The sequence below is a fragment of the Dermacentor silvarum genome, chromosome 10 (assembly GCF_013339745.2).
Source record: "Dermacentor silvarum isolate Dsil-2018 chromosome 10, BIME_Dsil_1.4, whole genome shotgun sequence".
Lineage (NCBI taxonomy): Eukaryota > Metazoa > Arthropoda > Arachnida > Ixodida > Ixodidae > Dermacentor > Dermacentor silvarum.
Genome location: NC_051163.1, coordinates 50,080,963 through 50,107,921, shown reverse-complemented (window position 1 = coordinate 50,107,921; position 26,959 = coordinate 50,080,963). Strand labels below are relative to the sequence as shown.

The following is a 26,959-nucleotide window of genomic DNA, read 5'->3' as shown; positions in this document are numbered from 1 at the left end:
TGCAATGCGAAGGGTAGATAACCGGTGGACCATTAGAGTTACAGAATTAGTGCCAAGGGAAGAGAAGCGCAGTCGAGGACGCCAGAAAATTAGGTGGGGTGATGAAATTAGGAAATTTGTAGGCGCAAGTTGGAATCAGCTAGCGGAAGACGGGGGAAATTGGAGATCGCCGGGCAAGGACTTCTTCCTGCAGTGGACATAAATGTAGACTAGTGATGATGGTGATGGTAATCTCACACACCTTTTGTCCTCGAGTAACGTGGCAATCGTTCGCGTCGGAGTGCCGTGATGATGTACACTTGCGTCTAAGGTGCGGACGCAAGTGTCAAAGGACAGTTACGCTAAAATTTACCAACGCATTCGTGAAGTGGTGTGAATAGACCTGACTTTCCTAGGGGTGCAGTCAGGTTAAGCGACAAGCGTTACATTGTGTATCCCCTTACCAGTATTTACACTGGTACACGGTCCAGGAAAAGAAGTCAGCCTAAATAATTCCCGTGTAGCATTGCTTCAACGCAAGCAATGCTGTCACATGCATATGGCATCGACCTATAGCATCTACATAACGTAACGTAGCGTGTGTTAGCATTACGTAACGTCAGTACATTCAGCCGTAACACAAGATTCGTCTACATCAAATTACCTTCCCGTCCACCGGTTCCCACAGATCGCATGTTCCGCATGATCTTTACAACCTTCAATAAGCATCCTGTAAAACGTCTTCGCTTGTGAATTATAGATGATATTGTAACGGTTCAATAGAGGAAAGAGCGGAGAGACGTTTTTGATGGAGACAATTATAACCAGGGCTCAGTTCTGGCCTTTTCTTTTCTAGCACCTCGCTAGCACTCTCGAGGTCGTCGTCTTCGTCGTCAGCGTGGTTGGGCACGCTGACGACGAAGACGACGTGGCAATATGTTAGATAAGGGACGGATTAGATAGTCCTAGATAAGGAAGATAAGGAATGTAATAGATAAGGAAGGTAACTAGAGCAGGAAAGATTAGATAAGGGATATATGACCAGGGGCGTGGCAATATATTAGATAATACAATTGATAATTAAGAGATTAAATAGGTGCTAAGTGATAATAAAAACTTGGCGCCAAATGGTTTCCCATCGGCCTCATCTCGTGCACAATCGACGTGCGACGCCTGCAACGCAACATGGCGGCGTCTTTCATCATGCGAGCGTTGCGAGACCCCTGGACGCTGCCACGGCGCTGTTCCCTCTGCCCAGCTGAACTCTCTTTTGCGTGCTGCGCAAATTCTACCAAACTGCGTGTATTTAGAACACCGTCCGAGGTTCTGAAGCGGTGTGCTGAACTTCGCTATCGCTGTCACTGATTCGCACGGCGGGCTAAAGGGCTTTTACAAAGACTACTGCCTTCTTCGTTTTATACCCCTGACACACGGGCACTCTAAAGTCCTTTAGGTAAGGGGACATCTACTGGAAAGGCGTTCAAGCGCAGTGACACACGACAAAGGAGTATCTCCCTCTCAGCAAAGTTTCTCTGCGGGAAAGAAGATCGGGAATCTACTTTTCAAGCGCAAAGGTGTACTCTCGCATACAGCGTGCACAACTCATCTTGGGCCGCGATTTTGTAGCGATGCCTTACGTCTTATTCTACACTAGTCTTATCATCCACCGCTCACGGCCGGTTGATCGCTTTGATAACGCGAGCGGACCGTCGCTCTGGCCACTGACAAAGCGCGATAAGCCCGAAAAGGCATTATTACCGGAAAGGCATCGCTACAAGATACTGGCCCAATAGAAGAAAACCTGTTACATAACTAAGGTGCCCTGTAAGTATTGGTTTTATTTTGGAAAATGTTTTAAACTTTAGCGGGTAATGCGATTTGTCGAACAATGAAGATTTACTCTAGCTATACTCTCAAGCGCCCGCACCACGTCGCTAGCGCCGCCATGTTAAATTCCAAATATGCGCATTATACGCCATCAAAAATGGGAAAAATTGTTTATAGGTTCTACAATCACTAATTGTATTCTACATGCGCAGCTTCTTGTAAATGTTTTCTCTCTTGCTGCTTTAACAAGCAGCGCTTTTTCTTTTCTTTTTTCTTTCTTTTTTTTCGGCGTTCATTTGAGGAACCACCTAAAGAAGTTAGTGCGCTGCCGTGTGTCATCGGCGCAACTCCTTTCTGCAAAGAGTCCTTCAGAGTAACAAAAGGGGTTTCTTGCAAAGGACTTTACTTTTGCCCGTGTGTCAGGGGTATTAGATGCCGTTCGTTTATTTGCTTGCTTCTTTTGACTGTTATATATGTGGAAGATTTCTTGACTACGTGCAATATGCTCGCTGACGATAAGAAATCATTCGTTTTCCCGTCTTGTCTCAGTTGCTTAACGATTTTAGATATTGGGACAGTGGCACGTGATAATGAAACAAGCCATGAGTCCATGCGACTGCTGCTTTTGAATCAGCGGTAGATATGTGGAGCGGCTGCCGCCTACGAGTGCAACGCACTTGTTCGTCGCCGCGTTGCAAAGGTCAAGGTGCGAAAAGTTCTCGGCATTGTCCGCGATAGTGGCCGCAGGGCCCATTTTATCTGTCCTTGTTTGTACTTTCGACAAAGGGCATAGCGATAAGCTCCGTGAATAAGCACTGCGATAAGCACTGTGCTCTTGAACGAGCGTAGTATTCGCGCCTGAAGACACCGCCATGCCGGATCATGGAACAGGACAGGTGCACCGTTTTCGCGACCACGTCATCGCCGGCGTTAACTGGCGACCGACGCGGTTCGTCGACGAAGTGCCGAATTCACGTGTATGCGGCCTCTGCCGCATGATCCCGAAACAGACGGTGCTGTTGCCGTGCTCGCACGCTCTGTGCCAGTCTTGCCACGGAGCCAGTTTAGAAGGGGGCGTCGGGCACTGTCCATTGGATCAAGAGCCATTCGAAGAAACCGAATGCAATGGTGTCAATTTTCCTGCTAGGAAAGCCAGCAGCTTGAAGGTGAGTAGGAAAAAACCAAACTACCGTCGTAAGATAAGAGTGCCCGTTTTACTATTGCCGAACTGTAATCTACTAATTCACCGTGACAAAATGTTCCTTTTTAGTGTCTATCAAGACTAACGCAATAAAACAACACAAACTCGCTCTAGGCTCATGTGAAATATTCTGTTGATGCTCGATATTTATTCATATCTGAGTGTGACAGCCCAAGAGAGAGAAATTATAGAAAACCTAATGTCGTTTCGACGCAAAATTGAAAGAAATTGGTCCTGTTCATTTAATGGTAAATAATCACTTTCTCTTCCAAAATTGCACTCGTTCTCTTTGACTTTGCACTGAAACATCAGAAGAGAAATTGGGTACATCACAAGAACGAGTTCACTGATCATTCTTATAAACAATTGCGTTGCTTCCGGCTGTACATTTTCTTCAAGTTCTTACTTTAAAGGCACCCTGAATCACTTTTTATCGAAGTGGAGAACTATATTTGAAAGGAAAATAGGCTATTTGACAGAGTACTTTGTCGCAAGAAGCACTTTATTTCGTTCAACAAAAGCGGAGTTATTGGCAATCAAACACAGCCACCGCTGTGCTTCCGTTCCTTCTTCAATGCCTAACACTGTGAAGATTACCCCAGATTGGGGCGTGCCGACCACGCTCCGCCTTCTAAATGCCGCCATGGCGCGCATTTCATCTTGGATGCTAATGTAGACGCCCCAACTTCTCATTTTGGTGCCTACGACCATGCCTACGACAAGTATTTTTCGCAACCTTCTTGCCTACGACGCGCTAAGTGTAAGCCGAACGCGGTTGTCCTCAGCGAGCCGCCGCGGGGTGCCGCCAGTGGACTCGTGGCGGCACCCCGCGGCGGCCGCGATATCTACGCTACGTAGCCGAGCGCAGCTACCAATAGCAGCCGCGTATTGGAATGCTCTTTATTAGGAAATAAACGTCCAGAAAAGAGTGAGCATCATGGCTTCTATTGAAAAGAGAGCGTTTGAGAGAAAGGTGACTTCGCGCTCGGCTTGCGAGTTCCACGCACCACGTACGATAGCAAAATTTGGCTGAGATGTTCACAGCAGCGAATTCTAACCGCGGACTATGCTATTTCACCAAGCCCGAACAGGGGTTCAAGGCCCCTTTAAGACATTTTTCCTCAACCACTACCGACTTTAGTTTTCCACAACCGACCCCAAAAAAGCCTCCTTTTTGCTACGTTGGCCCTGTGGGTAAGCGCATTTACTTGAGGAGCAAGGTATAAAGTGAAAACAAGATGGCGGTTTCCAGCGCACAAGAATGCAACTGTCGCCGCAGATGAGTTAGGACCTGAAAGAATAGTTGAAATATGGTCTTTTTTTCCTCGATTCGGGCTCACCAAGCGTGCTTTTTGTGTAAGAGTAGCTGTTTTGTTTTTTAGAAGCATAATTAGGTGATTGACCTTGATCTAATATTCATATTTGATGCCTCCTTATTGTTTAGACAGCAACAGATACTGCTTGGTGATGTTGAGCATGTTATCCTGGCCACGGCGGCCGCATTTCGATCGGGGAGAGATGCGAAAACACCCGCGTACTTAGGTTTAGGAGAGCGTAAAAGAACCCCAGGTGGTCCAAATTATCCCGGAGTACATCACTACGGCGTGCCTCATATAAATAGATTGTGGTATTGGCACGTAAAACCTTTAACGTGTTTAGCATATTTACTTAGCCATAGAATCTCGCGTATTCGTTGCTTAGCACCTGACTTCATGCAAATGTGTGTTCTAAATGTTAGAGACAGCGATGCAACGAGCCTTTAGTAAAAAAAAAATGTGTTATCAAAAATTGTATTGTTTGTTATTGATATGTCTTGTTTTTTTTTTTTTTTTTTTCGTCTTGCTATTAAGGTGTATTGCTGGAACGAAACGCACGGCTGCGAGTACACGGGCACCATCGACCGTATGCTGGAACACTACGAGAACGAGTGCACATTTCACAGCGTGGAATGTTTGCGATGCGGCGAGAGAGTCCAGCACAGTGACCTGCCAAAGCACTACGCGGCCGGATGCACTGCTGGTGTGCCCTGTGCGATCGCAGAGTACAGGCGCTCGGAGCATACAGCACTGACCATTGAAGACGTGAGTGCTGCTCTTGAAGACTTGAAGGCGATGTTGGGGGATCCCAACCACGACCAGCTGCATCCAGTAATTCAGGTCAGTTAAATGAGCTTACAGAACAAGTCAGAAACCAGGAAGCCAAGTTCGCTGAGATCACTCGCGTGCTCAGAGCATCCGAGCAGAATTTAAAGGATGAGATGGCTCAAATCACCGCCATGATGACATCGACCGTTCCGCACCAGCCGAATCCGGCGGCCGAAGCCAGCACGTCGTCGTCGCTGTCGTTGCGCTCGGAAAAGGCGCTGATACTTCGAAAGTTGGAACACTTCACTTACCTGTCACTCAGTGCGCTGGAACACTTGCGGCAAACTTCCCCGCACTCTGACTCCAGCCGTGTCAATGCTTATTGTAACATTCGCTTCGGTCACACTCAGCATTTAATCAGTGCGCTGTATACGACACCCGCGCGGATTAGAGAAATTGGGCGCGTGCGGTATGTCCTGTTTCTGGAAAACTGTGACGAAATCCGTCAGTGGCAGGGAGACCTAAAAAAGTTTGCTCAGATTACGGTGTTGCACATGAGGGATACCTACTTTACGCTGTCCGTCTGGAAGGGAAAATGTGGTTCTACTTTTGATATAATTGTGCGAATAAAGTTTTACGGGATGCTGGAGGACTCCAGGTGTTTGCCGCCTGTTTGGCGCGTGAAGGTGTGGAATCGTGGAGGACTGCAAAATCGTTTGTGACTTCAATTAACGAGCATTGTGACTGCAAGCACGATGAAGTCCCATTGGTACACTTCCACTTCGCATTCAGGATAGACAATGATTCATTGAAAAGAGATGATTTCTTAGTTAAAGGAAACATGAACTTCTCGATCGATCTGGTCGATGAATAAATGGACGGTGGGGTCACAGGTGCACTGGTGCATTGCATTTCTGAATCCTCCTTGCCACTTCCCATATTTGCTTAGCGAATTTTTGATGTCCTTTCTCCTAAGGTTTATTGAGTGCTGCGAAATTTCTTTTTTGAATGTTTCTGTCCGTTGTAAATGTCAACCTATTGTTTCAAGACTTTACAGGCTTTTCATGTTGTTCTTTCCTTCTTCTGCACCTACTGTTTGTGTTCCTTGTTATTTTGCTCATTTTGTTCTCCTCCAGCTGTTTCTAACCTTAGGGGCTCACCTCGATACTGTTCTCTATATTATTACCGTGCTAAAGAGATCGATTTCAAGGTGACGTTCGTGTTAGATACTACATTGTATTACTGCGCGTTGCCCTGTATCCGAAATGGTCGAACAAAGTTAATGTTTGGAGTGCTCATGCAAACCTCTAATTTTAAACGCAATTTTCGGCAAGCTCTTCGCACTTCGTCGTCGATGAACGGTGTATTCAAAGGTCTAATATCACACCCAGTCACACCACGTACTGTTATAGCAACTCGGTTGCTGAGATAATTGGCGCTGGAGGAAATAACGTCCTGAACGCGAAATCTATCGTTTCGATACTTCGGTTAGACCAGAATAGATTCCAGACCAGACCACATTCGGTCAGACCAGAATAGAGTTGATGATGGTGACGAACGTGCGTCCAGGCATCTTCGTATAGGCAGCTTCGTAATTCTACTGGCATGCCTGCCCAAAGACCCGACAAGACCTAAAAGACACCGCTCATCTTTATGAGAAAGCAGGTTGCAACGGACAACAAATGTACAGGAGTTTTTCTCAGCCTGGTTACGAGCGCGATAACCGGTATACATGCTCACAATGTTTTGACCATCGCTGCTTGGTAAGGCTTATAGTTGAACTTGGCGCTCTTCGTGCTGGTCCTCCGGTAAACTTGCGGTGTACTATTTTATTTTATCGCTTTCAGTTATTGCAGGTGTTTCTCGCCGTAACGACTAGACAAGCTGGATCAGAAAATATGGACATGCGGATTAATTCTTAACGCGTGCTTTTTTATACCACGCACAGAAACGAGTGTACGCGGCCATTTTAGCTTTCCTCCGCTATTACGATACCATCTGTTTTGAGAATCCAACTCTTGGCCTGCATCTCATCAGACGAAGGATCGCCCTGGTGCGTCTGCAGGCCTACATGGTAAGCAAACACCCTGAAAAGGCAGCAGCAGTAGCATCAGAAATGCTTTCAGTATTTCACATCCAACTTCAAGTATAAGTGTGCGTGTGTGTGTGCGTGCGTGGGTTTTTAAATACGGTAAACAAAGCGAACGCCGACAGCTTGCCACCTACAGACGGTTGCCGAGGTAGGTGAGCGGTGTCACTTTTTCCAAAACACTTTTGCGATTACACGTGTAGCGGAGAGCTGACACAAAATCGCGTCACGGTTTTCATCTTTCGTACCATGTAGGTAAAGCTCAGTATGAAAACTTAGCAGAAGAATTTCAATCTGGCTTCTGATTCATCAAAGACGGCGAAGCTGTGTAACTGAGTTATTCCACCCTACGGAAGCAGTAGGGCACTGTTTGCTGGCTCACAGCCTAGCTCGAATGAAGCGGCCATTGCAAATGCCTTTGAGAGCAGTTTGGCAGGCTGCTTCACAGGGGAAGTTTACTGAATCTTGCATTTTGTTTACAACTGATAGACCCTTAGGTCTTTCCGATCTTTCATCAATGTTCTACCTAATAAACCCATGCTGTTCTTAAAAACAGCTCCCTGAGAACAGCTTCCCCCCGAAACGTCCCCCCCCCCCCCCCCCCCCGAAAATTTGCTGCATTGGCGAGAAGTTTCATTCTGGCCCTGTTAAGGCTGTCAATCACATATTTGGCTGCTGTGAGTTTTTCAGACATCGTGCTTTAACAGCGAATTGTTTGCAACTTAAGTTTATATATACGATTCATTCTGTACAGGATACGCAGATGAATGAATGAATGAATGATTCTTTTTGTTTCTTGAAGAGAGAAAGAAGGGTCTACGGGAATTGAGCATTGCAGCTCGACAGAGTTGTGGCGCCCACATAGATTTCTGTGGTGAGTGCCAACAAGCTTGCATCTACAATCAAGAGCAACATGAGGAGGAGGAGGAATAAACTTTATTTAGAAAAATGAGGAGACGCTCAAATCGTCCGAGGTGGGCGGCGTCCCTAGTCCAGGATGCCGTGGGCCTGAGCCGATAGCTTGGCCCTGCTCACCAGGCGATGCTGGTCTTCAGGGCTCGGGCTTGTCAGCTGGGCCTCTCACTGCTCGACGGTTGGTCCGGTGATGGGTCGTGTCGATGGGTTTATTGACATCCCCATACCATGTGGTAGAGGGTATCGGGCGCAGAGCAGAAGGCGCATTTGTGATTATAGCTCGTAGGATACATGGCGTGTAGCAGGGTGCCGTGCGGGAATGTGCCGGTCTGTAGTTTGCGGAAGATCACTGCCTCTTCTCTTGTTAGCTTGGGATGCGGGGGTTGGTAGATCCTCCTGCCCAGTCTGTAATGACTCAGGATATCGGCGTATCTTTTCGGGACGCTATCATGTTGGTCTGCCGGTGCTCGTGAACCCGGTGGGATAGCCCGGAGAATGTGATCTCGGGCAGCAGCGTTAGCCGCTACATTACCCGCCAGGGACTCGTGTCCCGGGGCCCAGACAATGTACAGTTCTTGAAAATTGTCTAGTTTTTCGAGGATGCTCAGGGCTTGTTTGGAAATGCGGCCCTTTTGGTAATTTCTGCATGCTGTTTGCGAGTCCGTAATGACTGTGATGTGATCTTCCTCTCGCTTGCCCGTAGTGGCTGCCAGGGCTATCGCCGTTTCTTCCGCGCAGTCGATGTCTGCAGTGCTTACTGAGGCCGCTGCTACCTCTTGTCCTTCGCCGTTGATCACGCTGATAGCGTGGGCCACTCTGTTCTTGTACTTTGCCGCGTCGGTGTATCTGACTTCTCCTTGTTTTGGTCCATCGTAGGCCTTACGTAGAGCTTGCACTCTCGCTCGCCTCCTTTCTCTGTTGTATTCAGGGTGCATGTTTCTCGGGATGCTGGCCACCGTGATCTTCTCCCTCAGGGGCAGAGGAACACGCTGTTTTCTGGACTCATATTCGACTGAGTAGACCAGTCTTATTAGGGTGTCCCTGCTCGTGCTGGTGAGCTTGAGTCGCTCTATCTGGCTCGTCTTGTGGGCCTCTGCTAGTTCCTCCCAAGTATTGTGGATGTCCAGGCTGAGTAGCTTCTCCGTCGACTGTTGTCGGTGGAAGCCCCAGTGCCAGCTTGTAGGTTTTTCGTATTAGGGTGTTCAATTTGTCTCTCTCGCTGTTCTTAAGACCTAGGTACGGGGTGCCGTAAGTGACTCTGCTGATTATCAGGGCTTGTATTAATCTGATTGTGTCCTGCTCTTTCAGGCCGTGCTTTTTGTTAGTCACTCTTCGCACCAAATGCGCGACTTGGGTAACTGTCGCTTGCAGCTTTTTAATGGCGGCGAGACCGGCACCGTCCTTCTGGAAAGTGAGGCCCAGAATACGGAGTACGTCCACCTTGAGTATGTTGACAGGGAGAGCAACATGAGATTCTGAAATACATGTATTTCATGCATGAGACAAAAAGTTCACTCTAGCAAATAAAAACAAATTATGGGGCTTTACGTGCCCACACCAGGACCTGATGGCCAAGCACGCCGTATAGTGGAGAACTATGGAATAATTTTTACCACATTGCAGTTTTTGATGTGCACATAAGCGTAATAAATCACTCGTAAGTATACGAGCCACAAAAGGCAAACAACAACAAAAAGAACAAAGTAAAGATAAACAATTGCATTAATAGGCAATTCAAGAACTGTATTTGATTCTCATTTGCGCATTACGTATACGAACAGTATGGCCTCAGAAATGATTATATTTATTCCAGTGCTGACTTCATTTCTGCGCTTACACTGTTGTTTATGACTCGTGTTGTCGTGTGGTGGATTTCGATGTCCTGCCGATGCAGCTACAGCGGACAGGGTGAATTAAGACATGAGGACGTTGGATAAAAGGGGATGCTCGAAACAATTTTGGGCTTAAGCGGGCTTCTACTGCCCTCCGCATTTATTCCCACTGGGGACAGGTTGCTTGCGGGAACTACGGGAGGTAGCGAATATGTGAGGTAATATTGCTTATTTAAAAAGAAAATTAACGAGCATTACTCATGTTTGGCGCGACTTAACAGCACCAAAATAAAACACGGGCAAGCAAATTTACACCTTGTCTTTTAGGGGCGAAGCTCCTTATAGCGGCACCCGTTCCGTCCCCGTCGTCGTAGAAGTAGTGTGTAACCAGTCTGAGAAAAATGAGAAGAAAAATTCCGAAGTTGTGTCCGCAGCGCGGAATCGAACCAGGGACCCCTCGCTTCCGAGCGCGCGGCGTAAGCCCACTACGCCACGAAGCGGACATGGACACACGCACCACGATGGCTATAAATACCCAACATTAACGAAAGGCCGCTTTTCTAGCGCGTTTCTAACGCGTTTGTGCTAGCGCGTTACGGCCCGTGTAAGAAGCTGGTGTAAGACGCCGTGGCCTCTCCGCCTTACCTTCAACGCGTTTCGAACGCGCTGCCCAAAGCGGTGGCAAGTCAAGTTCAAGTCGAGGAGCGTTTATGAATACGGGGGGTATACTCTCTCAGCAGTCATGTGATGGCGTCGGCAAACGCGGTGCACGTTCCGGCATGTGTAAATGGCTGCGTAAGACGCTGTGGCCGCTCCCCCTTACTAGAGAGTACTGCACGTTTCTAACGCGTTTGTGCTAGCGTCCCCTTAAGCAGGAGATCCGATGATTCCCTCCGGAGCTTCGCCCACTCATCATCATTCACCCCGTGGATATGCTGTGATTTTTTTTTTAATCGAGTCATAAGTTTAGGAGCACAATATCGCCATGATCTCTCGACGAATGTGGGCGTCTGAAGTAGATAAGCGCAGCTCCAGGAATGACATTGGCGTGAAGCCGCCACTGACGTCGATGCAGTGTACTGTCGTCCCCCCATCGCGCTTATGACCTTCGGCGTCATACGTAGCAACGCATGCGCAGACGCGCGCAATCTCGTTTTTTTTTCTAACCACGTGACCTCCGGTATACTTTGCCTATACTTCCGTTCAACTCTATTTATTAATTTTCCTCAAATTTTCATACCCTTTGGATGTTGTTGATGACCCACCGGCGTGGCTCAGTCAGCTAAGGCGTTGCGCTGCTGCGCACGAGCTCGCGGGATCGAATCCCGGCCCCGGCGGCCGCATTTCGATGGAGGCGAAATGCAAAAACGCCCGTGTGCTTGCGTTGTAGTGCACGTTAAAGAACCCCACCCAGGTAGTCAAAATTAATCCGGAGCCCTCCACTACAGCGTGCCTCATAATCAGAACTGGTGTGGCACGTAAAACCCCAGAAAGAAGAAGAAAAAAAGAAGAAATATTGTTGATGACATCCCCCGACAATGACAATGACATTCCCGATAACGCGTGACAGTCGCAACACATATCTAGACCATGGTTGCCTACTGCGTGAGGCGAAAAATGGTGAACCTAAAGAATGGGTCGTTGGCTTACATCTAGATGGCGCTTCCAGCACTGCCCTTTATCGTTTCTGTGTGTCTTGCCTCATAATTTCTTAGTGGTTTTGCTTTCCGTTTGCTGGAATATCCTTACGAAGTAACATGCACTAACTCGCCCAACAAGCCGCATTTATAAGATAGCGTTTGTGTCGAAACGAAGCATCCTGCTCCGCTTTGACGGGAAGTCGTACGCGGTCTACGCGCGCACTGCAGTTCTTCAAAAATTGTCGGAGCAGTTTCTGCATTTGCGGGCGAGCTTTCTTTCATTATATTGTTTCTCTGCACTCAACCTTTAGTCGGTTCACTCTGCATCGAAATATTAGTGCGCGCGCCCTATTATCAATCCCATCGCATTGATTATTTGTCCTCGTTAACGTTCACTGCAACAGCTGGAATGTCGGTTTGCTGTGCCTGCCCTTTCCGTTACGCCGTCCTCGTATGGCTACCTCCTTATTTTAAGCTTCTGCTTTGTCACATTGCGTAGGAAGAGTCAACCGCGCCCACCACTGCCCCTGGGGATTGAAACCGCGACCCTTCAGTAATGATAAGTTAGGAGTAGAACGCACTAATGACTTCGCAATCGTGCGTCTTCAGAGCTTGGAAATTCGGGTGGTGTGTTTTACGCCATCCAGACTCAGAGATTGGAGGCGTGTGTGCGCTCATATCGGATACCACAGAAGGCAATGCTATAGCGGACGATCACGACATTATATATTGCAGCAGATATATTGCACATACATTGCAATACACGAATCGAAGTGAGCGATTTCACGAGTCTTATCCGCTTGGGAAGAATTCCGAGAGTAGTAACAGTTTTGATTAGAAGCGCAGTAAGACTTGCGCTAAAAATCCACTTTTATTCCGATTACCCTTTTAACAAAACGCCAGTCCCGACCGCGGCGGCCGCATTTCGATGGGGCAGAAATACACCCGTTTGCCGTGCGCTGGGCACACGTTTAATGAACGCCAGGTGGTCAAAATCCATCCGGAGACCCCCGCAACGGTGTGCCCCATGATCATATTGTGGTTTCGGCACGTAAAACTCCAGAATTAAAAACACCGGCACAAACACACACGCACAAAATCGCCTTTTTATGTATTGAAGCACAAAAGTTGCTGGAGCCCCATTGCGTTTTGTCGCGAACTTTCTGAACACATATCTCGAAACTGGTGTCATCTTCACAATTCGTTCCTACTGGATATGGCCTTAGAAGTCACCGGCTGCAATTCGTAACAAATTTCACATTGCAATAACAACTTGCAAATTGCAATAACAAATTGCACATCATCAAACCGGTGCCAGGTGAATGGAAAACCTGCTATCACCAAGATCGCTTCATGGAGGTAATTTTAGCCAGACTCCGAACAGGGCACACACACCTCACGCACAATTATCTACTCACAAAGGAAGCATAACCGGTATGGGATAAATGTCAAGAACCACTTACACATTCTAATTACATGCCCACATATCGAAAGACAAAGACAAAAACATTTCCACGATTTATACGATTCACATATACCACTACACCCCATTCTCATTTTGGGAGACGATTCCCTTGTCCATTTTACAGATGTAGTGAATTTTTTGTACGAAGTAGGCTCTGTGAGCAGAATTTAAATAACGCAGGTTTTACTCTTTTCTACCATTGACTTTAACACACCCTGTGACTGGCCCAGCAAAACCTAAGTCGCTTTTGCGTCAATAAACCCAATTTAACTAGCTAACTAATTCGTAAATTGCAACATGTGGTGGGAAGTAAGCAATTTACAAGTTAACTTAGACAAGTTTGTTAGTATTCAAATATCGACTTTCACTTTTTATGCAAATAATGTCTACTTCTGAGACTACTCTAGCTCAAGAAATAGAATAGTGCTGACGTGTGAAAGGTGATTCGTAAGAATTATCTTAACAATAAAATAAAAAGCCGCATGTATCGCAAACATTAAGTCTCTCGTGGGTCGATGTTCGCTGTCAGGCGTGTATACTGCTGTCTTAGTAGATGACATCAGAGTAAGAGATACTTCAGAAATCTTCTTTCCCCGGACATATTACGGAACGCTTTTCTTATCGTCAGTGTAATTTTGCCCACGTCCTTCCCGTGACTGTGACGGTCATGCCAACAAAACTCGATGTCTATGAAATCAACTTATTTCGTGCAAAACTATTGGAAATATTGCGTGAAGAGGGCGACCTTTTTTATTGTAAAAGGTTTCTTTTTTTCATGCCAGATTCTGCAAATAAGGCGCTAAGTCAGCCGCAACACTGATGGTATCATGCTGCAGTGATTAATGATAGAAACGTAAGGGCTGTTATAAGCAAATCTTTATGTCCAGGGGGCGATTATTAATATATTGTTTTGTATTCCAAACATAGCAAAATATATAAGAAAAAGCAACTTACTACTGGTTTGGCGTTCACCAAACATATCTTCCCCCGAAGCGTAACGATTGTGTTCTTTTTATTTATTAATTTTTATTTGCGTGCGCGCGATAATAGCAAAGGCGTTTATCTATTTTTTTAGACGCACTACATTTAGTCTTGGTGCTCAATTTCAACTCTAATTCTCCGATTCAAGTACATGGAAGCGCAGAGATGCTCTCTACACACAACCTATGAGTCGTAAATGAATTTTACTGCACTTTGTAGAGAAAGATGAATTTTGTTTTACACACACGTAGGTTGTAAAACATGCGAAAGTTGTCGAACATTCGTTAATTATGAAAAAAAAAGTGTAAGTACTGAATTCTTAAATTGGCAACTCAGCAGAAAGAGATATCTCAGTTCTTCAAATCGCACCTATGACAGAATAAGAAAAATGTTGCAAGTCCCCTTGTCGGAACTTTGGTTCAAGAGACATCCTTTAGTAGACCACAGCTCATTACTCATCAATAATTAGACGAATATAACAAAACGCTGTATTACATATAATTTTTGGTGCTTTTTGTTGGTTTATTAAAATTGCGTGAAGTCTCTACTCACTCACTCACTCACTCACTCACTCACTCACTCACTCACTCACTCACTCACTCACTCACTCACTCACTCACTCACTCACTCACTCACTCACTCACTCACTCACTCACTCACTCACTCACTCACTCACTCACTCACTCACTCACTCACTCACTCACTCACTCCTTGTGAAGGCTTACACCTCTGTTTGTAGCCTCCCACTTTTTTCTTCTTAATGGTTTTCCCACATGCTCCTTTGGTACATTTATTTATAAAATCTGTTTTTTTTATTGTTCTAGAATTCTGACCGCCATTGCTATAATCAGCCTATGAGCTCGAAGTACTCAACCTTTCGGTGCACGGCGTACTTAGGTCGCTTTTGGTGTACTTGAGTTGCGTGACATGGCATTTGTTGTTCTTTTTTTTTTTTTTTTTGAGGACAGTACCATGTTAAGTTAAATTACGGCGTTTTACGTTCCAAAACTACTATTTAATTACGAGGCACGCCGTAGTGGGGGACTCCAGAATAATTTGGACCACCTGGGGTTTTTTAACGTGCGCCTAAATCAAAGTACACTGGTGTTTTCGCATTTCGCCCCCATCGAAATGCATGGGCGTTAATAACGCATATAAGAAAACAGGTAACATTTCCTTTTTGAGAGCGTTGTTTATTTGTACGGTCGCTTTGTATGATGTTATTCGGGTTTGCACTGTTGCTTAAGAGTTTCTAATCTCGCTGTGTTATCCGATAGTGTTTTTATTCGCACTGTTGCTCTGAGAGTTTCTATGTAATGTCTTGGTGTTATTTTGACTTGTAGGTGATAACGACGGTTGTGCCGCATATTACTGTTCTTCCGGTCTTTTATTTAGGAACATATGTGCGAAAGTACACGAATCTGTATTTGTAAGTGTACCACCTGTTCAAGGCCAAGGCGTAGCGAACACCGTATTGCCTCTGTTTTATTACCAGGACAAAAAAAAGTGTACTTAATTCATTATACTTTTTTGGTGGGCTCTTGGCCAACTCTTTCCCACGTAATGTGGACATGTGAACTACGGCCTCTAAATTCCAATTTGGCCACTTACGGCGCAAATTCCCAGTTAAAGGCAGTGCGAGGTTTGGCTTGCTAGCGAAGATAGAGATCGCCAGAGGGCGCTTCTCGATCAAGCCAGCGTACAGGCCAGTTACAGGCCAGTTACAGTAACGTCGGTGATATATAGAATGGCAATGCAAGTCATAAAATGCGAACTGTCGAAGTGGGTGGAGAAAAACGATGTATTGGGGGAACTACAGAATGGGTTCAGGCCAGGCAGACGCTTAGAGGATAATATGTTTGTACTAACTCAGGTGCATAGAGATTTCAGTAGCTCAGAAAAGACCTTTATCGGTAGCATTTCTAGATATTAAAGGAGCTTATGACAACATAGACAGGAAATTGTTGTGGGATATTCTTCAATACGAAGGCATAGATGACGATTTCGTGGAGCTGCTGAGGGAGATATATAGAGACAACCACGTACAAGTGGTATGGGAAGGTCGAAAAGGAAATGACATGGTGGGAATTCACCAAGGATTGAAGCAAGGATGCCCTCTGTCACCATTGTTGTTCACGCTTTACGTCAAGGGTATAGAAAGGCGACTGGAAAACAGCGAATAAGGTTTTGATTTATCCTACATGCGTAATGGACAAATGGTTCAACAGAAGGTCCCTGGACTGATGTACGCAGACGACATTGTGCTACTAGCGGACAATAAAAAAGACTTACAGATACTTGCGAATATCTGTGGGAATGCAGCGACAAATCTAGGTCTTAAGTTTAGCACGGAGAAATCAGGAATTATGATCTTTAATGAAGAGACGAGTAACTTCGTGGTGTCAATTCAATAGCAAGTAATACCTATAGTGAAGCAATATAAGTACCTCGGCGTACACATAAACGAAGGAAAGAATTACTCAAACAACCACCAAGATAATCTAAAAATAAAGGGGAAGTGAAATGCAGCAATAATGAAACACAGAGCACTGTGGGGCCACAATAAGTATGAGGTGGTGCGTGGAATCTGGAAAGGAGTAATGGTGCCAGCGCTAACATTCGCAAATGCCATTCTATGCTTAAAATCGGATATCTTGTCGGGTTAGGAAGTTAACCAAAGATCAGTAGGCCGGTTGGCTTTGGCAGCCCACGGTAATACCACAAATGAGGCAGTGCAGGGTGACATGGGTTGGGCCTCTTTTGAAGTCAGAGAAGCACAGAGCAAAATTAGTTTTGAAGAAAGGCTCAGGAACATGGATGAAAGTAAATGGGCAGCTAAAGTGCACAAGTATCTCTACATGAAAAGCGCGGACACAGAATGGAGGAAGAGGTCAAGGAAGTTGGCAACCAAGTACAGGATAATCGAAACTGTAATTAGACAACCAGGAGTCATCAGAAAGAAAGTGAGAGAAATAGAGACCGTGAATTGGATGCAAAGAATGCAAACAAAAAGGACAATGGAGATTTACAAGAATGAGAAGAAAGAAATTAGAAGGGAAAATCTGTACGATAACACAAAGAGCAATGCCTTGCTGTTTGAGGCTCGAGCCGGTTGCCTAAGGACGAAAACATACCGGAGCAAATATTCAGAACTAGATGAGGCATGTGTATGCTGCAGTAAAGATCCAGAGACCACTGAGCACATCCTAATGGAATGCGACTGGGATTCACCCAGCGAGAACCGTAGGTAACGTGCAACTCCCAGAAGCGCTTGGGTTTAAAGTGGAAGGAAACTTGAACAGATCAGCCGTAGAGATAAGCAAGAGACGATTAGAGTACTGGTGGGAAAAAAGCACGGAAAAGATGGATACGACTTGATCTATTAAAATCATAGGTAGCGGTACAAGGTAAATTTTTGAAAAAGAAAAAGAATAATGAGAGGTATTGAAAAATGCTAGATAGAACATGCATAGTATACCTGATTAAATCAAGCAGGCTAGGTGACTATTTGTCGCCGCCCCGTTTCAAAGGGGATGCCAATAAATCATCATCATCATCATCATCATCATCAGCGAGCAGCAGAGACCACTTGAGCCCTGGATTGAGGGACCCACCTACTGCCTGATACCCCTATGATTATTATACTACTACTCGGTGGCCCAATATGTACACCAGTACGAGGTATGTGTCCTGGCAATGGTAATTTGTAACGCGGGCAGTTCACCTGTTGGTAGTGCAATCGAAGGTGTGGGAGCGGTGTGGCCGAACTTGATAATGCTATTGCATCACTGTCCCTCATGTGCGACACGTTGGACCTTGATTCTTGTCCCCTACTACTACTACTAAACTACTATTTTTTATTCTGTAATAAAGACGACTGCCTTCGTTTATATGTCATTTCTATATTTGTTTTCTTCTTTCGTTGATATCAGTTGTATGCGGAAGCTTTCTTAATGACCTGTAATATGCTAGCTGACGATAAGCAATCAGTTTTCTCGTTGTGTCTGAGTTGCTTAGCCATTTCGAATAGCGGGGTGGCGGCTCGTGACAATGAAACATGCCGGAGGTATACACCTATTGTTGTGGAACCACCCGTATATGTATGGAACGGCTGTCTCCGAAGATAACGAAGCATTGTTGCTTGCCGCGTTGCTACCCGGTTCTTCGCCAATATCCTAGAGTGGGTGTGTGCCACTACCACCAAGGATCTACATCTGCAAAGATCGAAGTGCAAAAAGTGCTCGGCATTGAACGCGATAGTGGGTGCAGGGCTCCTTTTATCTGTGCTTGTTGCTACGTCAGCCAAAAGGTATGAAACCATTCAGTAGCGATAAGTTCGGTGAAAAAGCCACTGCGCTCTTCTGCAAGCGTAGGATTCGTGCGTGCAGACGCCGCCATGCCAGATCCTGGACGAAGACTGGTGCACCGTTTTCGCGACCACGTCGTTGCCGGCGTGAACTGGCGACCGACGCGGTTCGTCGACGAGGTGCCGAGTTCCCGTGTATGCGGCCTCTGCCGCATGATCCCAAAACGGATGGTGCTGTTGCCATGCGGCCACGCTCTGTGCCAATCTTGCTACGCAGCCATTTCTCAAGGTGGTGATGGACGGTGCTCTTTAGATCAAGAACCATTCGAGGAAGCAGAATGTCATGGCGTCGACTTTCCTGCCAGGAAAGCTAGCAGCTTGAAGGTGAGTGGAAAAAAAAAACAATACAATTTCTGTCGTTCTCTTTAGGAAGGGATGGTATGGGCGGTTATGAAATTTCGCCCATATTTGTATGGCCGCCCTTTCAAAGATTTCAGCGACCACCATTCACCTGTGTTAGTTGACTAACCTTAAAGATCCGTCTGGACGATTGGCGCGTTGGAGCCTAAGGCTGCAAGAGTTTGACATGACGGTCACGTAGAAGTCAGGGAAGCGACATACGGATGCTGACTGCCTGTTTCGATCGCCGATAGAATCGGCTTCTCCACTCGGGGGCGAAGAAGATACAGCGTTTATTTGTATTCTGGACACAGCCGCCATCGCTTAACACCAACGGGACGACCCTGAGTTGCTTGCACTCATTAATTACTTAGAAAGAAGATCTGCGAAAGCAGATAGTGTTTTCGCAAGAGGATTGTCATCGTTTTGTTTACGGGCCAAAGTCCTTTACAAAAGAAACTTTTCTTCGACCGGGTCCCCTACCTGCTCGTCATTCCTGCAGCTTTTCGTACGGAAGTACTTCAAGCCTGTTCAACGAGGTCACTTCTGGTCACTTAGGCTACACGCGAACATTGGGCAGAGTGCAGCGAAGCTACTACTGGCCGAGACTTTCCACCACCGTGATACATCACGTTCGCACTTGTCTTGACTGCCAGAGGCGCAAGTCGCCTCCGACGAAACCAGTCGGCATCCTACAACCTGTCCAGATTCCTCGAACAACATTCGATCAAATCAATATTTGTCCAGATCAATATTTTGGGCCCACTTCCTACTTCTACTGCAGGGAATCGATTTGTTCTCGTCGCAACCGGCCATCCAGAGAGGCACAGCAGCCGAGGGGGCGCACTTTTTCATTGAGAATGTTGTGTTGCGACACGGCGCACCAAGCGTCGTATCACCGACCGGGGAACTGCATTCACGGCTGCACTTTTAGAACACGTCTTGCTTTTAAGTGGAACGGCTCATCGGAAGTCAACCGCCTACCATCCGCAAACCAACGGACTGACAGAGCGCCTAAACAAAACAATTGAAGACATGCTTTCAATGTACCTGGATGGCGATAATAAAAATTGGGATGACGTCCTCCCTTATATCACGTTTGCGTACAACACGGCGAAACAAGAGACGACGCGCATGACTCCGTTCAGCCTTGTTCATAGCCGGGATGTACGAACGATGTTGGATGCAACGCTTCCACACGAATTTGACGACACTGATACGGACGCCGATACGTTTCCGCAACGCTCCGAAGAGGCTCCTATACCGTACGCGCCGAAGGGTGAATCTTCCTATACCTCCCATTGGTTCTATAGCAGACGCTCAGTCGACGCTAGCGCCCAGGCGCACTTCAGTTAGGCCCTAGCGGATGGATGACGGTACTACGGTGGGGAAAAAAAGAAAAAAAAAAGCGGTGCGATTATTTTACCCTCCCCCTTTCGCTATAGCACTTTTCTTCTTCTTTTTTATGATAACGTTGTTCTGCTCGTTTCTCCTTTCCCTCTTGACTTTCCTATCCCTCTCCCATGCCTCGTCTCACCCTCCCCTCAGTCCTCGCGCAATGCTCTTTTTTTATTTCTTTAGCTGTCCGCGGCACGCTACCTTTTTTTTCTTTCTTTCTTTTTTTTTTTTTTGTCGCTGGCGTTATCAGACGCACCGCCGGACCGAAGCGCGCGCTCCTCTCCTGTCCAGCCGTGCCATTCGTGCATTCGTGCTGCGTGCTTGTGCGCAGTGGATTCTTTTTGCGTTTTCATGCACGCAGTCGCGTTCATTTTTACAAGCAAGCATGTGCCCAAATTGTATTTAAAAATAATTCCACTTACAACACAACAGTTCTTTGAACTCACTTTATTGTGCTCGTTTGCGAAAACCAGAATTGGAGCAGACAGTGCAACACACTATAGAATGGAACAAAACGCGGATGACGTTCATGTACGCACATGTAAAAACATATATTGTAATTGCTCTAATGGCCAATGCGCAGCATAGTTTCTCACGGCCTGCTTCTCGCTCGTCCTAAAATCCACCTCCGTGAAGTGCGCCGAGCATATTCTGCGGTTGTTGATCTTGTCTTTGGGCAAACCCATTAGGTCCATCCTTCCAGCGTAGGTTAGAAACGCTTCCATCCTGAAGAACAGTAAAGATCACAAATTATAACATCGCAGTTGGAACATACAAAACTGAGCTCGTTTCGCGTCGCGGCAGAGTACTAGTTGTGATATGTGAACCTCAATTCTCAGAAACGCATTTTTAAAGGGTGGTGACAAATTAGCTAGAAATAAGTGCAAAGCGCACACCTACACACGTGTTCCTTGCGATACGCACAGGTGGTACTATATTTATAAGGAGCTTAATTTATGTTCGCTGCTTGTTGACATAACGATTTACTGCATAGTTGTGTGTTTTCAAATCAGCTAGGTGCTGCCTCGCCACCAGACAGCCATGTACGACTGCGCACACATATCACAAATAAAAACCGGGAAGTAAACTGCTCAGTGCTCACCTGTTGTCTTTAGGGATGCGGTAGAATTTCGCGTCGCATGGCTCACTTCGTCTTGATGTGTTCGCACACCATTGAACCACATATGAACAGCGACAGCTGCGAGACATTGCGGGGAAAAGCCGACAAACGTGCAACGGTAGGGTACCACACGGACCACACTGCTAGCGCGGAAGGCCAAAACCGCAAAACTGACCGCATAATCTCAGAAAAAAAAAAATTGCTGCCGTTTTGGCCGTCATCAGCACGACCGACGACGAGCGCGGGCCGCGAGTTGAAGGCGAGAGAGACACGACAAAGTTGAGAGAGGGTTGACAAGAAAAAAAGAAGAAAAAGCGATTTTGGTTTCGCATCCATCTCATGGATGGCGCTGCAACTCGCGTGGACAAGGTATACAAAAATGCGAGATAAAGAACATGTGTAGTATACCTGATTAAATCAAGCAGGCTAGGTGACTATTTGTCGCCACCCCGTTTCAAAGGGGATGCCAATAAATCATCATCATCCTCACAAAAAACCAGCGGAGTTTCCGCTCGGCAGCTCGCGCGCTTGCGGATCTGCCAGCAGAAAGACTACGACGCAGGCCGCTATGATGCTCACCAAAGATCCGTAACCTATGAAGTGGGCGACAGAGTGTGGGTTTGGACACCCATACGGAAACGAGGCTTCTCCGAGAAACTGTTAAGGCGGTACTTCGGCCCATATCGAGTATTGCGGTGACTCAGTGATGTAACATATACGAGGTCGTCCCCGATAGTCCCAACTGTACGCGGCGTCGCCCGCACCGTCCTGAACTTGTGCATATTGTACGCATGAAGCCGTATGTGAGCGAATGACTCTGGGCGAGACCCTCACTTCCGCAAGTGGCATTTCTGGTCTAGCATCGGGACGATGCTCTTCTAGGCAGGGCCAAATGACGCGTGTGCTCTAGGCAGACGACGACGACGATGAGGGGCATTAACGAACTCCGTCTAGTGGGTCGGTGGCATTTTGCCGACGACGAAGAAGACGTGTCTGTGTAGGGAGCCTACATGCAATGTAGGCTACCTATGTCTCTGCTCTGTTTTTGCTTGAACAGGTTGTCGTGTTCTTGAAAAACGTATCCGAGTCTTCTCTTGGCGTTGTACCGCGACAGTATATACAGGGTGTTTCAGCGAACACTTTCAAAAATCCTTAAAGGTTACCTTTGGCAGATAGCACAATTCTACTTCATAAGCTGGTCTACTCGAAGAGGCGGACATTACTTGCACAAAAAATTAAATACATAATCTTTGTTGATTAGTCGATTCACTAATTCAGTTTTTAACTAATTACCTGACGGCCCATATTGCAATTTACAAATTGTAGCCATAGAGTTCGCAAGGCGGATCCACTTGGAATTCGCGAACTTTGCGGAGAAATGCATTACGCGTTCCAGTTATTTTTGTGTTTGAATGCATAAAGCGACGTTTTGTTAAGATATTAACTGGAACGCCAATGCATTTCTCCGCAAAGTTTGGGAATTATTATCTCGAAACTGCTGTCATCCCGAGAATTAATTCCAAGTGGATCCGCCTTGCGAACTCCACGGCTACAATTTGTAAATTGCAATATAGGCCCTCAGGTAATTAGTTAAAAACTGAATTAGTGAATTGACTAATCAACAAAAATTATGTATTTTAATTTTTTGTGCAAGTAATGTCCGCCTCTTCGAGTAGACCAGCTCACTAACTAGAATTGGGCTATCTGCCACAGGCAACCTTAAATAAATTTTGAAAGTGTTCGCTGAAACACCCTGTATATACTCGGAGTGCCAGTTTTACGATTGGAGTGCCAGTTTTACTATGTTATTGCCCAATCTACGAATTCACGCTGACTAAGTGTTCCTTCTTAGTGTCTATCAAAACTAACACAATAGAACAGCACAAGCTGACTGTAGGTTCATGTGAAATGTTCTGTTGGAATTGGGTATTTATTCGTTTCTTAGTGTGACAAACCAAGAGAGAGAAATAAAACAAAAATGAGCAATACCTTGCAATGTGTAAAGTCGCGCTGACGTTCCGGCGTGTCAATTGGACACGAAATTCAAAGGGAAATTGCTCCATTTCAGTTAGTGATAAATAATCACGCTGTCTGCAGACATTATCTTCCTTCTCCTAAACTTCGTGCCGAAGCATTAGAAAACAAAGTTGCGTACATCACAAAGATAAATTCACTAGTGATTGTTTTAAACAATACCGTTGTATCTGACATTAGATTTTCTTCGAATTCTTACTCTAAGTCATAATTCGTCAACCGCAATCGCCCTCCCTGTTTACGCCAACCAACCGCCCTTTAACGACTATCTTGGCCCGTACTGGTTGAGCGCATTTATTTGATGAGCAAGCCAGCCGCCAACCAACCGCCCTTTAACGACTATCTTGGCCCGTACTGGTTGAGCGCATTTATTTGATGAGCAAGCCAGCAAACGATAAGAAGATGGCGGTCTCCACTGGATAAAAACGCTGTTGTAAGCGTAGACGAGTTAGGGGCTAGGAAGAATTGTTGAAGTATTTTGTCTTTTCCCCTCGATTCTGGTTACCAAGCCTGCTTTATATATAAGAGTAGCCATCTCGCTACTTAAAAGCATATTTAGGTGATTCACTTTGACCTAATATTCTTGTTTGATGCAGGCTTTAATGTTCAGACAGCGACATACACTGCCGGCTGATTTTGAGCATATTTGCTTCGCTATAGAATCTCGCGCACGTGTTGGTTCACACCAACATATAAATGTACGTTCCAATTGTTACAGACAGCGATGCAATGCGCCAGTAGTAAAAGAATTCTGTCGGCCAAGCGGACTGTTAATGTGTTATTGCTTTCTCTCTGTTTCTTCTTCTTCTTTTTTTTTTTTTTTTGCTATTAAGGTGTATTGCTGGAACGAAGCGCATGGCTGCGAGTACACGGGCACCATGGACCGTATGCTGGAACACTACGAGAACGAATGCACATTTCACAGCGTGGAATGTTTGCGATGCGGCGAGAGAGTCCAGCACAGCGACCTGCCATCACACTACGTAGCCGGATGCTTGACCGGTGTTTCCTCCGCGATCACAGAGTACCCGTCCTCGGAATCTACAGCACTGACCCTTGAACACGTGAGCGCTGCCCTTGAAGACCTGAAGGAGAGGTTGGTTGATCCCAACCACGACCAGCTGCTGCCAGTGGTTCAGAGTCAGTTGAATGAGCTTACACAACAAGTCCGAAACCAGGAAGCCACGTTCGCTGAGATCACTCGTCAGGTCGGAGCATGCGAGCACAATTTGAAGCGCGAGGTGGCTGAAATAGCCGCCATGATTACATCGACCGCGTCGCACCAGCAGACGATTCAGCAAAATTCGGCGGAGAAAGCCAGTACGTCATCGACGCTGTCGTTGCGCTCAGAAAAGGTGCTGATACTTCGAAAGTTGGAACACTTGGCGGACCAATCACGCGATCTTCTGGAACACTTGCGGCAAACTTCCCCGCAGCCTGATTCCAGCCGTGTCATTGCACACTGTGTGCCTTGGGACGTTGACATGCGGCATTTAACCAGTACGCTGTTAACGACACCTGCACGGATTAAAGCAGTTGGGCGCGCGAGTTACTTTCTGACCCTGGAAAACTGTGACGACATCATTCACCGGGAAGGAGGCCCGGGAACGTTTGCTCAGGTTACGGTGTTGCACATGAGGGACACGTACTTTACGCTTGGCGTCTGGAAGCGCAACTGCGGTTCTACTTGTGATCTCGTTGTGGATATCGTGTTTGACGGGATACTTGAGGACTCTAAGTGTGTGCCGTCTATTTGGCGCGTGAAGGTGTTGCATAGTGAAGGAAAGCAAAGCCGTTTGTTGACTTCCATTCGCGAGCATTGTTACTGCAAGGACGATGACTACTCATACGTGCACTTTCACCTGGAATTCAGCATAGGCATTGGTTCGCTGAAAAATGGTTTCCTTCGAAACGGAAAGATGGAGTTCAGTATCGAACTCGACGATGATAAAATGAACGGAGGAGTCACAGGAGTATCTTAATGTTAGCCATCACTGAATGTGTATTGCACTGCTGAATCTTGCTTGCCACTTCCCATGTGTGTGACATGAGCTTAGCGAAGTTTTGATGTCCTTTCACCTAAATAAAATTAGCGCTGCGAAATTTCTTTTTTTTTCAAAAATTTTTTAATGGTTTGTAACTGTCAACATTTTCTTTTAAAACTTCACTGGCAGTTCATTTGGTTATTTATTCACGGTGTTCCTACAGTTTGTGTCCCTCATTATTGTGCACCTTTTGTGCTGCTCCTGAGGTTTGTAACCTGATGGCGTCCACCTCGATACTCTTCTCGCTATTGAAGTCGTGCGGCTTCAATAGAAAGAAGGTGACGCTCCTGTTTGACACTACGCGGGGGCACTGTGCGTTGCACTTGCAGTGTCCTTTATTGCGTAATGAAGCACACAGAAGAGGGTGAGGATCATGACTGTGTTGAAACGGGGGCGTTTGAGAGCAAGGTGACTTCACGCTCCGCTTGCGAGCTTCACGCACCGCGTACGACTACGAAACTGTGCCGAGATGTTCATAGCAGCGTATGCTACCCACGGACTATGCCATTTCACCAAGCTCGAGGGGTGGCTCAGGGCCCCTTTAACTTACCTCTTCTCAGAACATGATCGCTTTTTTTTTAGTGGCACGAGCAGCGGGTGACACTTTCTTAAGCAGCGACTTCCGGTCGACCATCGACTTCCGGTTTGTGCGTAATTAAAAAAAAAACTCTTCTCAATTCAAAATAAATCTTGCAGTAAACATTGTAAGAAATCGATAGTTGAACGTTTATGATAGATATGACATGAGAGCATAAGTTTAGTTCCAAATTGCGTTGTGACAAGAATGATTAGGGAAGAAGTAGAAATTACTAATTGCAGTACACCGAAGCTCGGTGGTTTGGTGTGAGTGGTGGTTTCCCGCCAGTTCCGTTCGCTCCCGCCTCCGATTTCGGTTTCCCGCGCGTTTCGTTCGCCGTGGAAGTATAGACGACGAGGACGCCGGGCCAAGCGTTGAGTACCGTACAGTTTCCGACGACGAGGATGCCGCGCCAGTATAGTGCATTGTAGTTTACATCGTTTATATCAAGAATTCACCAGCATATTCGGTGTCTGTGTTGTACGTCACTTTAATAACACAAAGTTAACACAAGGAATACACCAAGCTACATCAGCGCCTAGGTGCGAGTGCCACTTTCCAGACACCTAAGTCAAGGAGGATTATGGTCGCCTCCAGCTTTTCTTAATGTGGTAGATTTCCCCTTACACATTCTCACGTACTTTTTTTTTCTTTAGAGTACCTTTAGTGAACACTCACGTGATGAAAATTAATCCGAGGACCTCCTCCCTCTCCCATCCCCCCTTTCAACTGCTTCTGTCAAAGCCCGAGAGATGTGATTCGTTCGGTTAAAACTTATCGTCAGAAAGGGCCCCTCGCACCTCTCGGAAATTTCGTGTTTACTCTGGACGTAGTACGGTGCTGTTTAAGGATCACTCACCCCGAGATTTTTTTTTTTTTTTGCAAATTGGTTCGTTAATAGCGGAGAGAAGGGAAATTGAATCGTCACGATACCATGCTGCCAGGAGGCGAGCTTCCCTGAATAAAGATACACACTTCCTTTGCCTCCACTGGAGTTCGTGAGACATTCCTTCCTGGCCTTCTCCCATAAGAGAGTCCAGATAGAGGGAAAGAGAGAGAGAGAGCGA

The 26,959-nt window shown here is 46.2% G+C and overlaps 1 protein-coding gene and 1 long non-coding RNA gene across 23 annotated transcripts in view; one reads left to right on the top strand and one right to left on the bottom strand.

The window, feature by feature from the left end:
- The window catches only part of LOC119431222 (TNF receptor-associated factor 3), a 276,207-nt gene that overhangs the window by 118,948 nt on the left and 130,300 nt on the right, over positions 1–26,959 (top strand). For 2 of the 21 annotated variants that reach the window (XR_007464129.1, XM_049657822.1), the window contains one exon: positions 5,778–6,457. The exons of 10 other annotated variants lie outside the window; for them this stretch is intronic. Coding sequence is in view for 10 of the 11 variants with exons in the window: in XM_049657822.1 (XP_049513779.1) it covers positions 5,778–5,813 (36 nt within the window). In the remaining variant the exon portion in view is untranslated. Of the gene's footprint in view, positions 1–2,702; positions 2,973–4,857; positions 6,458–18,074; positions 18,704–24,103; positions 26,875–26,959 lie in introns of those variants that run through there. 9 more of the 21 variants (XM_049657814.1, XM_049657826.1, XM_049657821.1 and 6 more) reach the window with 7 other exon arrangements.
- Positions 24,112–26,959, bottom strand: part of LOC125940984 (uncharacterized) — a 109,260-nt gene continuing 106,412 nt past the window's right edge. For both annotated transcript variants that reach the window (XR_007464132.1, XR_007464134.1), the window contains exon 3: positions 24,112–24,238. This is a non-coding gene — a long non-coding RNA (uncharacterized LOC125940984). The remainder of the gene's footprint in view (positions 24,239–26,959) is intronic.